General features: G+C 39.6%; 1 protein-coding gene across 6 annotated transcripts in view; it reads left to right on the forward strand.

The window, feature by feature from the left end:
- ENTHD1 (ENTH domain containing 1) overlaps window positions 1–12,883 on the forward strand; it is a 145,106-nt gene that overhangs the window by 18,203 nt on the left and 114,020 nt on the right. For all 6 annotated transcript variants that reach the window (XM_063622935.1, XM_063622933.1, XM_063622936.1 and 3 more), the window contains exon 3: window positions 12,525–12,764. In XM_063622935.1, coding sequence (XP_063479005.1) covers window positions 12,525–12,764 — 240 coding nt within the window. The remainder of the gene's footprint in view (window positions 1–12,524; window positions 12,765–12,883) is intronic.

Genomic DNA, 12,883 nt, shown 5'->3' on the forward strand with positions numbered 1-12,883 from the left:
CCACCCAAATCTCATCTTGAATTCCCACATCTTGTGGGAGGGACTCTGTGGGAGGAACTCTGTGGGAGGAATTGAATCATGGGGGCAGGTCTTTTCTGTGCTGTTCTCATGATAGTGAATAAGTCTCATAAGATCTGGTGGTTTTATAAGGAGGAGTTTCCCTGCACAAGCTCTCTCTCTTTGCCTGCCGCCATCCTCGTAAGATGTGACTTGCTCTTCCTTGCCTTCTGCCATGATTGTGAGGCCTCCCTAGCCATGTGGAACTGTAAGTCCGTTAAACCTCTTTCTTTTGTAAATTGCCAAGTCTTTGGTATGTCTTTATCAGCAGTGTGAAAGTGGACTAATACATATGGTTAATGTGTTTTTTACCTTGTCAGAGAAACTTGCCTATCCCAAGGAATATGTTCTATGTTTTCTTCTAGATATTTATAGTTTTAGCTAGGTCTGTGATCCATCTAGAATTAGCTTTTGTGTATATTGTGAGATAGAGATAGAGTTCATTCTTATCTGTGTGGTATCCAATTGCTTGAGAATTATTAGATTTTAATAATAGAGTATTTCCATATGCATGATCTTGTTTGATCTCCTTAAAGCATCTTATGAAAAATGAAGAGCAGGTATTTTCTCTCTTACAGAGACTTGGAGGCAAAGCTCAGAGATATTAAGTTATTTAGGTAAGGTTACATATCCAATTTATGGCTGAACACAATTAGAACTCATCTAAATAATATATCCTGATATTTAGTCATATGCTATTAGTATACTAAACAGCCTCTCCTAGTTGAGTCTTAAAAATATCCTCATGGGGTTTCACTGAAATACTAGAGTGAACTTAATTAAAATTATTTGAAAAATATCTAATCAAATATGAAAGTTTTAAAATATCATCAAATTATTTACACAAATTACAGTATTCTTTTAAAACCAATTCAGATTCTAGGAATTGTGTGGATTATAGATTTGTGTGTTTTTTAAATTCTCAATTAGCTAAGTCACGAAACTGCAATCAATTTTATTTAAATAAACTATTTCATATACATATACACACATACATTTAAATTAAAGGTATAGTTTTAAAAAGAGGGCCACATTTTAAAGAGACAGATTTCAATGTTGTTATTAAAAGTTATGTTAGGCTGAGTGTGGTGGCTCATTCCTGTAATCCCAGCACTGTGGGAGGATTTCCTGAGGTCAGGAGTTCAAGACCAGCCTGGGCAACATAGTGAGACCCTGTCTCTACATTAAAAAAAAAAGAAAAAGAAAAGAAAATTAGGTAGGCATGGCTAATAGGGGGGCTGATGTGGGAAGATAGCTTGAGCCCAAGAGTTTGAGGTTGTAGTGAGCTATGATTGTGCCACTGCACTCTACCCTGTCTCTAAAAAAAAAAAAAGTGATTTTATTAGAAGTAGCATTCATTGGTGACATTCCTGCCATTTTAGCTTTTCATTTTCAGTCACCTAATTTAGGAATGAGGTGCTTCACATTTATACTAATGGCTGATTTATGTATAGGCTGCCTCTCCCATTGTATCCTCCAACACTCAGGGATGTGCTCATACCAGTTGCCCACCTATTTGCTCACCAGATTTTGAATATCTTGGACTAAGAACTAAGCCTATAAGCTATAGATGAGATATAAATTAAAATATGAAAGGCAAATACTCTGGAAGACATAATACATTTATTTATATTTACACTGGGTTTTGTTGGGCAGTGGGGGGAGGTTGTTTTTTGAGTTTAGATTTTCATAGAAAGAGAGAAAACATCAAGTATTTGGCCCTTGAAAAAGGTTTAGACAAAGCGGGAACCCTAGGAGTAGAAGGAAAAAGCAATGTCTGAGGTCTTCCTTTTCAAGGCAATTATAATGAATTGAATAAAGCCAAGATATCTGGAAAAAATACGTTCAAGAAAAATAAAATAGAAAATGTTTTTTAAATTACTCCAGATGTTGATTAGCCATGTCAAGGCTATAAAGCCAAATAGCCAAATAACTAAAATTTGGAGGCATTAATACACTTACAGAAGGGATGGATTTGGGGTGTATGAGGCAGTTCCTAGTAGTATGATACAGGGGCCAAGCGTTGTAGGAAACAATCTAGCTTAAAAGTGGATCAGATTTAATTTTCAGACTAGTGTCAGACATCGAGAGTCAGAATTCTCTAATCGGAGAACCCACCTAATATATGATGGTGGATTAGATTAATAAATTAATGCAATTTCGATGCACTTGTTGTTGGTGGGTTAATTAACACAGGCTTCTGAGTTCATTTATGGCTTAAGTGAGCAAATGTAATTTCCTGTAACAAATATTTTTGATGAACAAATAGTTTCCTTTAACAAACATATGTTACAGGCTTTAGGTCATCATAAGCCTTGTTGTTAGAAGTTGTATCACTGTGAGTTTAAACCAAAAACTTTTATTTAAAATAGTTGAATATTTAGTCTTGTGTTGCTTTTCAACAAATGTAATCCTGTTGGTAATCATGATAGCAAGAAGCAAAGCATGAATTCTTTTAAGCTTAAATGTGACCTTTACCCAGCTGGCTAGTCTTCCCAGGGAGCTCTTTATTTATTGTACTCACATGGACGACAAAGCACAGTAAACAAAAAAGGGGAAGCAACCAGTTTAGCCCTTTCAGTGCTGTGTCAACACAACTATTCTCTCTTAAGGTTCTCATCAAATGAAATCGCTGGTAAGTATATGCTAAGGTCAGTCAAAGAAATTAAAGCCAACTTCCACTTTCCAGTTTATTAGCTTTATGACTTCAGGAAAGTTACTTCATCACCCTAAACCTTACTTTTCTCTTTGGTAAAATGGACTTAACTCTGAGAGTGGTTGTGAGGATTAGAGATATGTCTGAGAGTCACATAGTAAGTTACCCGTCGATATTAGTTAATACTATCAGCTCTTGATAGGTTTTAACTTTTTTTTTTTTTTTTTTTTTTTTTGAGACAGCGTCTCGCTGTCGCCCAGGCTGGAGTGCAGTTCGGCTCACTGCAGGCTCCGCCCCCCGGGGTTCACGCCATTCTCCTGCCTCAGCCTCCCGAGTAGCTGAGACTACAGGCGCCCGCCACCTCGCCCAGCTAATGTTTTGTATTTTTAGTAGAGACGGGGTTTCACTGTGTTAGCCAGGATGGTCTCAATCTCCTGACCTCGTGATCTGTCCGCCTCGGCCTCCCAAAGTGGTGGGATTACAGGCGTGAGCCACCGCGCCCGGCTGATTTTAACTTTTATTATTTTCATTTCCTAGAACAGATATTCATGTTCAAATAAAGTTCCATTCAGATACTCACTAGGAAGGTCCCTATTTAATTAATTAATTAATTTATTTATTTATTTTAAAGATGGGATCTCACTCCATTGCCCTGGTTGGAGTATAATCATGTGATCACAGCTCACTGCAGCTTCCAACTCCTGGGCTCAAGTTTTCTCCTGAGTAGTGGGGACTACAAGTGTTTGCCACCATGACTAGCTAATTTTCTTTCTTTCTTTCTTTTTAAGGTAGAGAAGGGATCTCTGTATGTTGCTCAGGCTGGTCTCAAACTCCTGGCCTCAAGTGATCCTCCCACCTCGGCCTCCCAAAGTGTTGGAATTACAGATATGAGCCAGTAGAAAAGGAGGTCTTTTCTACTGTCCTATAGAGTTAAGTGGTCACCCTCTGCTTGTCCCTAGCACCTTGTCCACGTATACATTGTAGCCCTGTCACACTGCCATAATTATTGATTCACACGTTGGCCTCCCTCACTAGGTTTGGAGGGCTGAGGATACTTTATTTGTATCTCAGTTTCTTCTCTTTCTGTGGTGGAAGTGGGAAATCAGCATTTGCTGACAATGGCTGATGGGCCAACTGAATGCAATTTGCTATTATAAACCCAAAGAAGGAATTTGTAGGTTTAATATTTTCTCTTTATCCTAAATATTCTTCTATTTTCCTAAAGTGTTTCTGGTATAGATTTATTTTTATTTATCTTACTTGGTCTTTGGAGATCATTTTTGACGTGAAAATTTATGTCTTTTCTGTAAAATTCTCAACTCTTGTCTCTGAATATTGCTTTTTTTTCTATTACCTTAATTTTCTTTTGAAACTTCCTCTAGATGAATATTAGGGCCTATAACCTGTTCTTTATGACTTTTAATTAATCTTTTTAATCTTGTTGCCTCTCTGTGCTGTATTTTGGGAGAATTCCTTAGTACTGTTCTCCTGTTGGCCGGACACGGTGGCTCATACTTGTAATCCCACCACTTTGGGAGGTCAAGGCAGGTGGATCACTTGAGGCCAGGAGTTGGAGGCCAGGAGTTGGAGGCCAGTCTGGCCAACATGGCAAAAATATTAAACATACAAAAATTAGCCACGCCTGGTGGTGTCTGCCTGTAATCCCAGCCACTCGGTAGGCTGAGGCATGAGAATTGCTTGAACCCAGGAGGCGGAGTTTGCAGTGAGCTGAGATTGTGCCACTACACTCCAGCCTAGGTGGCAGGTTGAGACATTGAGACTCTGTCTCAAAAATAAATAAATAAATAAAGTACTGTTCTCCAATTACCAAATCTATCTTCAGCTGTTCTAGTCTGGTTTTTATCTTGGATGTTGAGTTTTTTTTAAAAAAATCTCAATGACTGTAAGTTTTCATTTCTAGGATTTTTAATTGATTCTTTTCATATCCATCTGTTCTTGTTTCATATCTGCCTTTATTTTGTTTTATACTTTTATATTCCTTGTTGTCAATATGAGTCATATATTAATCTCTTTATTTAAAAATCTTTGTTAGAGGGTTTTCAAATCATAGAATGTAGATTCTATAGAAGATCCTATAGAAACATTGATTTCATTTGGTGTGGATTTATATTGTGATTGCTGATTTTTTTTTTTTTTTTTTACAATTTTAACTTCTATTTTAGATTCAGGGGGTACATGTGCAGGTTTGTTACCTGGATACACTGCGTGATGCTGAGGTTTGGGGTATGATTGATCCCATCACCCGGGTACTAAACATAGTACTCAATAGTGCATTTTTCAACCCTTGCCTCCCTTCTCTCCTCCCACTTCCAGTAGTCCTGTTTCTGGTGTTGCCATCTTTATGTCTATGGGGACCCAGTGTTTAGCTCCCATTCTCCCATTTATAAGTGAGAACATGCAGTATTTGGTTTTCTGTTCCTGCATGAATTTGCTTAGGATAATGGCCTCCAGCTGCATCTATGTTGCTGCAAAGGACATGATTTCATTCTTTTTTATGGCTGCGTAGTATTTCATGGTATATATACCACACTTTCTTTATTCAATCCACCATTGATGGGCACCTAGATTGATTCCACATCTTTGCTATTGTGAATAGTGCTGCAGTGAACATACAAGTGCATGTGTATTTTTGGCAGAATGATTTATTTTCTTCTGGATATATACCTAGTAGTGGGATTGCTGGGTTGAATCCAGTTCTCAGTTATTTGAGAAATCTCCAGACTGTTTTCTACCATGGTTGAACGAATCGACATTCCCACCAGTAGTATACAAGTGTCCCCTTTTCTCCACAGCCCCACCAGCATCTGTTGTTTTTTGGCTTTTTGATAATAGCCATTCTGACTGGTGTGAGATGGTATCTCACTGTGGTTTTGCTTTGCATTTCTCTGGTGGTTAGTGATGTGGAGCATTTTTTCTGTGTATTTTTTGGCCACTTGTATGTCTTTTGAGAAGTGTCTGTGCATGCTTTGCCCATTTTTTAGTTGGGTTATTTGTTTTTTGCTTGTTTAATTGTTTAAGTTCCTTATAGATTCTGAATATCAGACCTTTGTCAGATGCCTAGTTTGTGAATATTTTCTCCCATTCTATAGGCTGTCTCTTTACACTGATAGTTTCTTTTGCTGTGCGGAAGCTCGTTAGTTGAATTAGGTGCCACTTGTCAATTTTTGGTTTTTATTGCAGTTGCTTTTGAGGACGTAGTCATAAATTATTTCCCAAGTTCAGTGTCCAGAATGGTGTTTTCTAGGTTTTCTTCTGGGATTCTTATAGTTTGAGGTCTTACATAGATTGCTGATTTCACTGGCTGACTTTCTGAGCGTTAGATTTTAAAAATGTGTATTTTAGAATTTTAGTGTTTAGGCTATTTTAAGTGGGAGGTTTTTTTCTCACAACCACTCATGTTCATTTTCTTCCTTTATTTTTTTAAAAATAAAATAAAGGTTTTTCCAGTTCCCTCTACCCAGGTCTTCTAGACTCCCTCCTGTACAGACCTTATAAAGGTGGCGTGGGGCACATGCCCTGTGATAATACTAGAATGTCCTAGACCCAGGGGCTGAGCAAGCAGGTGGCTTCATTTAGTTCCAAGTATTAAGACTGCATGTGTGTCCTCCTGCTTTTAGATCCACAGCTACAAATAAGTTGTATCCCAGGAAGCAGTTGATGGCTTTTTTTTTTCCTTCTCCTTTTCTTCCCAGGCTTCTCTCACAAACACTGCCCCCATAACATTAAAGATTGAGACCAGCTGTGGTTTCCTAACACCTGAGGAGCTGAACTGTGGGCTGGCAAATCAAGAGCCCAGCAGCCCTTGGCTTCAGCCTTGCTCACTGCTTTTTCATTTCTCTTATATTTCTGCTTCATGGGGGTTTTTATCTTGTTTTTGAGACTGGCAGTGTCTATTATTGCTGTGTATTTGGAACAGAACAGGGGGATACTTTGAAGCTGTGCCAACTTGACTGGAGGGATTTTTTTTTTTCTTTGAGACTCAGTTTCGCTCTTGTCGCCCAGGCTGGAGTGCAATGGTGCGATCTCGGCTCACTGCAACCAACTGAAGGTTTTCTAACCTGGAAACTTGATCAGATATTTTAGATACTTCTCCCCTCCCTTCCTACCCCCACCGTATTCCCTGAAGGCATTGTGCAGGGTAGATTGGAAGGGAGACTAAAGCTAAGTAAGTAATTTAGGACACCACAGGCAACAAATGATCAAGGTCTGAACCAAGATGAAGAGGAGAGAATGGATTTGGAAGATAATTAGTGGGTATAGTCAATAGACATGGATAACTGAATTTGGGAGGTATATGTTCATATTTCTAACTTAGATAAAAGTCACTAAGAAAGGAATATGGGAAGAAGAGTAGATTTTGGTAGGGCAGTAGATCAGGAATAGAGACAAGAGTATTAAGATTTTTACGATTGTTTGAAGCCTAGCACATGTTTTAGTAAAGATCTTCTGATACATATTTTTCCTAGTAGTGCATCTCAATGCCAAAGATCTTTGAATTTACCATATTTGCAAATCTCTTTACACAATGTTCAGCTCTAAACGTATATACATTTCTCGGGCTGGGTGCGGTGGCTCACGCCTGTAATCCCAGCACTTTGGGAGGCCGAGGTGGGTAGATCACGAGGTTAGGAGATCGAGACCATCCTGGCTAACATGGTGAAACCCCGTCTCTACTAAAAATACAAAAAAATTAGCCAGGCCTGGTGGCAGGCGCCTGTAGTCCCAGCCACTCGGGAGGCTGATGCAGGAGAATCGCTTGAACCCGGGAGGTGGAGCTTGCAGTGAGCCGAGATCGCACCAGTGCATTCCAGCCTGGGTGACAGAGCGAGACTCCGTCTCAAAGAAAAAAAAAAAGTATGTAGATTTCTCCCCAGCATTTGGAAAACTTTTCCTCAGCATATTCATTCATTTCACAAACTTTTCTTAAGTGTCTCTTAAACAAGCATAGTCTGGCCTTCCTGGATGTCACAGTTAATTGGAGGGAAAAGACAGTTATCAAATGGGCAATGACTAACTGTGGAAATGCTGTGAAAGACACGGGTAAGGTACTGTGATAGTGTTTGAAAGCAGGGCCTGGCCAAGTCAGAGGCCCATGTCTGCATAGGGCACAGTGGGAGAGGGTGTTCACTGTCCGTGGAAGGCTTTCCCGAAGAAATTGGAGCTGTTCCCTGTCTGGCGCACTCTGCCCTAATGTCTGTGCAGAGCTGGCTGCGTCTTACTATTCAAGACTCAGCCATGTTACCTCTTCTGCAAGACTTTCCATGACCACACCCAAAATTAAAGTCCAGCACATCACCCTTCTTTATTTCCTTTAGAGCATTTATTTTATCTGAAATTATCTTGTTTATGATTATTGGCTGTTTCAACCAACTACAATGTAAGTGTCACAAGTGCAGGGACCTTGTCTTTTTCTGACTTGCACCCCCATTGCTTAGAATACTTCCTGAAACATAAGTATTCCAGGAATTATTAACTGACTGCATAAATGAATGTACTTGGACCTTGATCTCTTGCTTAGTTGCTCTACTAATTTGATTTCCTTGTCCTTTTGTTTGTTTGGGAGGACTCCTCAAGTTGGCTGTCTACTTGTTCATTTTTCTATCACCTGGATCCTACCCTCACTCCCCTGTCGTGCTCTAATTGAGGTTGCCAATTGTAGCATCACACCCTATGGCCATGGTGATGGGCATGTGACTGTTTCAAGCTGGGTCACTTGGAGTCCTTCTCCTGATACTCCAAATTTGAAGGAAGAGGGAGACTTCTCAGGTGGCAGTGTGAATCTAGAGCTGTTGGTGGCCATAACCATCCAGATAAAAGAAGCCAACTTGGAAGAAGAGAAAATGCAAGCATTTCCCAGAGAAGCAGAGATGGCAGGGGAGAGATGTCCTGGTAGTTTTCCAGTCTTGGCTTCCTTTGTACCTGAGGCTCAGTTGCAACTCCTGGTTTTCCCTGGCTTTTGCCTTACCCAGTTCAAATGGAGTTTCTGTCACTTAGAAGATTCCCAGTTAAAATTGTATATAGAAAAGATTCCCAGTCAAAACTGTATATAGCTTTATTTTTACTTTAACCTGCACCTCGTCTAACAACCTTTTTATCTTGATGTGTTTTATGTAATATCCCTGGGTATTGATCTGTTGGACTGGTTTAATTTCTGATTTCAGAGATCCATGTTTTCGACTTCCAACTCCATTTCTTATTTTGCTGCCTAAGTGTTCTACCTCCAGTACTATTCTTTGTTAGTATGCTGCCCTCCCTTTCTTTTCAGAAACATGTTGTTTAGTAGTAAGAAGGTGCTATCTAATTATTACTGTTGTTGTTATTTAACTCATCCTTGAAGCAGGTTTATTAGGTTCTTCTTGGATTTTCTCACTTTCAACTTTGATGCTTTTGAACAGCCAGGCTAGTACCTAGTATCTCTAGGATGACAGGAAGCCAGGGTAGTGGGCAGCAGCTCACTTCTGGGTGATTTCTTCCCTATGTTTGGTGAACTGCTGTGGCCTGATCTTCCTGGTGCTGCTGACTCCTACCTCAGGGAGGGGCTCTGATGGTCTGGGGAGAAGTCCTCCCTATTGCACCTGGCTCTTTGCTTGGTGTAACTGCTTGTCTTTTAGAACTATTGTAGGTGCCCTCAAATCCCACCAATCCACACAGACTCCAAGGAGAATATTTCATATCTATTCTATAATTTCTAGTTCTAACTTAATTAGAGCAGTGTTACAAGAAATTATTTCAGGCCAAGCAACTGTCTTAGGCAGCTAAGTTGTAAATTGACTTAGTATTTTTCATCAATCTGGTTCCATTTACACTATGTCAAGAAGAAAATTAGCAGCTTTTTGGTAATGTATTCCTTTATGATTAATTCACTCAGTAAATTTTTTGTTTTGTTTCGTTTTGTTTTTGAAACTGAGTCTCACGCTGTCACCCAGGCTGGAGAGGCTGGAGTGCCGTGGCCCAGTCTCAGCTCACTGCAACCTCTGCCTCCTGGGTTCAAGCGATTGTCATCCCTCAGCCACCTGAGTAGTTGGGATTACAGGTGTGCACCACCATGCCCAGCTAACTTTTGTGTTTGTAGTAGAGATGGGGTTTCACCATGTTGCCCAGGCTGGTCTCAAACTCCTGGCCTCAAGTGACCCATCCACCTTGGTCACTCAGTAAACATTTACTGAGCATCTACTGTGTGCCAGTCACTCCTGCAGACACTGAAGATATCAGTGTCTAAAATGAGACTTCTCTGCCCCTCATGGAGCTTATATTTTTGGTGAGGAAACAATAAATAAGTAAACCAATAAATATATAATATTAGGTAATGATAAATGCGAAGGTGAAAAATAAAGCAGGATAAAGGAATAGAGAGTGATGAGGGTGGGGCTATTTTAGAAAGGGTAGGCAGAAGGGAGATTCTCTGAGGAGGTGACACTTGAGAAGAGACCTGAATGAATCAGGGATAGAGCCACACGAAGAGTTCCTGGCAGAAGCAACAGCCAAAACATGGCTCTAAGTAGATGAAGAGCTTGGTGGGATTGCAGAATAAAGCACCAGGGTAGCTAGAGTAGAAGGAATGAGGGGGAGGATGGAAGGAGATGAGTTCCTGATGTTAAAAATGGGAAAACATGTTCTTTGTGCCTCCAAAACCAAGCTTTGTCCATTTTTCAGGGGAAAGATAAGTGTCTGACATATTGTTCCCAAAGGCTAAAATTCACAGCCGACTTCTGTTTATCACATGACACTGAATGGTTTCCCAAAACATTGTGGAAATTCGGGTTATGGAATGCAAACTGATCATAAGAAGCTAAGGGTGTTTAGAATGATATGATTTGAAGCAGTTATAAAGTAGATTTGGAAGGAAGAAATAACTAAGAAGTGAGATTAGAAAAAATAATCTTGGAGAAGATGGCAACTTGAGCAAAAGTTTCTGACACCGTCCACACCAATCCTTAATGAAATGACCTGCAGTGAGAGAACGTTGTTGGCCACTGTCATCTAAATATACCCCAAATTTGACCATTTCTCATCACTTCCACTGCTAGTAAATTATAGTTAGAAAACATTAATACTTCAATTCATCACACCTAGAGCCCAAAATGAACATACAAGTGGATCATTAGGGACTTTTCAGTTTATTTTTGAAAGGTGGCTTGGGAAGCCATGTTTGTGAGTTCATCCCAAGATGGAGAAAGGTAAGTGATTTCCTTTATCGTTTTTCTAGGAAGAAGGTTGAAATAATAGTAATATCTTATATTCGAGTGAGTTATAGGTTACAGTGTACCTTTGTATCTGGGAATTCAACCAGACAAATATTGCTTGTGCTGCTTTTCAGAGAGAAGACTCAGGCCCAGAAGGACCACCTGACTGACTCAAAGTCACACAGATGGTTAAGGACAGAGCTATCACTATCGTTAGAATTCTTGTCTTTGACTGTGCTCTGTCACTCTGTTAAAAAGCAGCAAATTGTTTTGATAGGATGTTACGTCAGAGAAAAGCCAATTTCTCTCTCTTTTCTTGTCCCACTCCAACTGTACCCCTGTAAGGTAACAGATGTTAACAATATTGTGAGTATGCCATCTCTTTGCCTGCCTGCCTGCCTTCCTATATTCTTGCCTATCTGTCTATCTGTCTTAGTCTGCTTGTGCTGCTATAACAGAGTATCACAGACTGGGTAATTTAGAAAGAAGAGAAATTTATTTTCTCATGGTTCTGAAGGCTGGAGAGTCCAGATTCAGGGCACTGGCAGGTTCAGTTGTCTAGTGAGGGCCGCTGTCTGCTTCCAGGATGGCGCCTTGATGCTGCATCCTCTGGAAGGGAGGAATGCTGTGTCCTCATGTGACAGAAGGTCCGAAAGGGGATGGTGGAAGGCAAGCAAGAGACAAATGCTTTGGGAAGCCTCTTTTATAAGGACCTTTATTCTGTTCACAAAGGAGGTGACCTCATGACATAATCACCTCTTAAAGGCTCCACCTCTTAATACTATCACATTGGCGGTACTTGAATTTTGGAGGGGATACATTCAAACCACAGTTATATGTATTTCTCTATCTGCTTCTCTCTTCCGTATACATATATAGTGGTTTCTTTTCCTCTATATGTTACAGCTTCAAATCACATTGTGTATGTTACTTTTAATCTTTAACCATGTGTCCTGGTCATACATCTAGGTCAGTATATCTAGATCTAATTCATAGCCCTTCTTTGTATGCCTATATTGTTTGATTATTGCAAAGTATATATTGTTTTTCTTTTTTTTTTTTTTTTTTGAGACAGAGTCTCACTCTCTTGCCAAGCTGGAGTGCAGTGGTGCAATCTCAGCTCACTGCAACCTCTGCGTCTTGAGTTCAAGTGATTCCCCTGTCTCAGCCTCTTGAGTAGCTGGGACTACAGGCACATGCCACCATGCCCAGCTAGTTTTTTGTATTTTAGTAGAGATGAGGTTTCACCATATTGGCCAGGATGGTCTTGATTTCCTGACCTCGTGATCTGTCCACCTCAGCCTCCCAAAGTGCTGGGATTACAGCCATGAGCCACCACGCCCAGCCATATATTGCTTTTAAAAGGAAAATCCAATAATGTATTTAAAGTGAAAAATGTAATGCCAGTATATAATTTTATCATATATTAACGACTTATTTACCTTTGAAAGTATAAGAAAAGGAATATACTTATCAGTAGTTCTTTATTTGCTGCAGGTTTTTTCACTGCTGAGATTTTTATTTTTAAAAAAATTTCTGTAAAATAAAAATTAATTATAGCCTTAACTAGTATTTCCTTTTCTAAGCAGATTCAATGTATTTTTCAGGTTATTATATCCGGGAAAAATCTAAGCAAGTCATCACATTGCTGATGGATGAACAGTTGCTATGTAAAGAGAGGGAAGTGGCATGTCGGACTAGACAGCGTACCTCCTACTCTATGTTTTCTAAAAGACCACTTGGTTCAAGTAACTCACTGACAGCGTGCACTTCTGCCCCTACACCAGATATTTCTGCTTCAGAGAAGAAGTATAAGCTTCCTAAGTCTAGAAGGCTACGTAATAAAAGTACGTATAATGAACATTGGCCTAAAACGCAACAGGTATCATTAAAAATGATTTAAAAATATAAAATATTATGTTTTATTACTAAATTATTAATATTATTTAGTATTTCTATTACCATA

Source organism: Symphalangus syndactylus, chromosome 18 (genome assembly GCF_028878055.3).
Source record: "Symphalangus syndactylus isolate Jambi chromosome 18, NHGRI_mSymSyn1-v2.1_pri, whole genome shotgun sequence".
NCBI lineage: Eukaryota > Metazoa > Chordata > Mammalia > Primates > Hylobatidae > Symphalangus > Symphalangus syndactylus.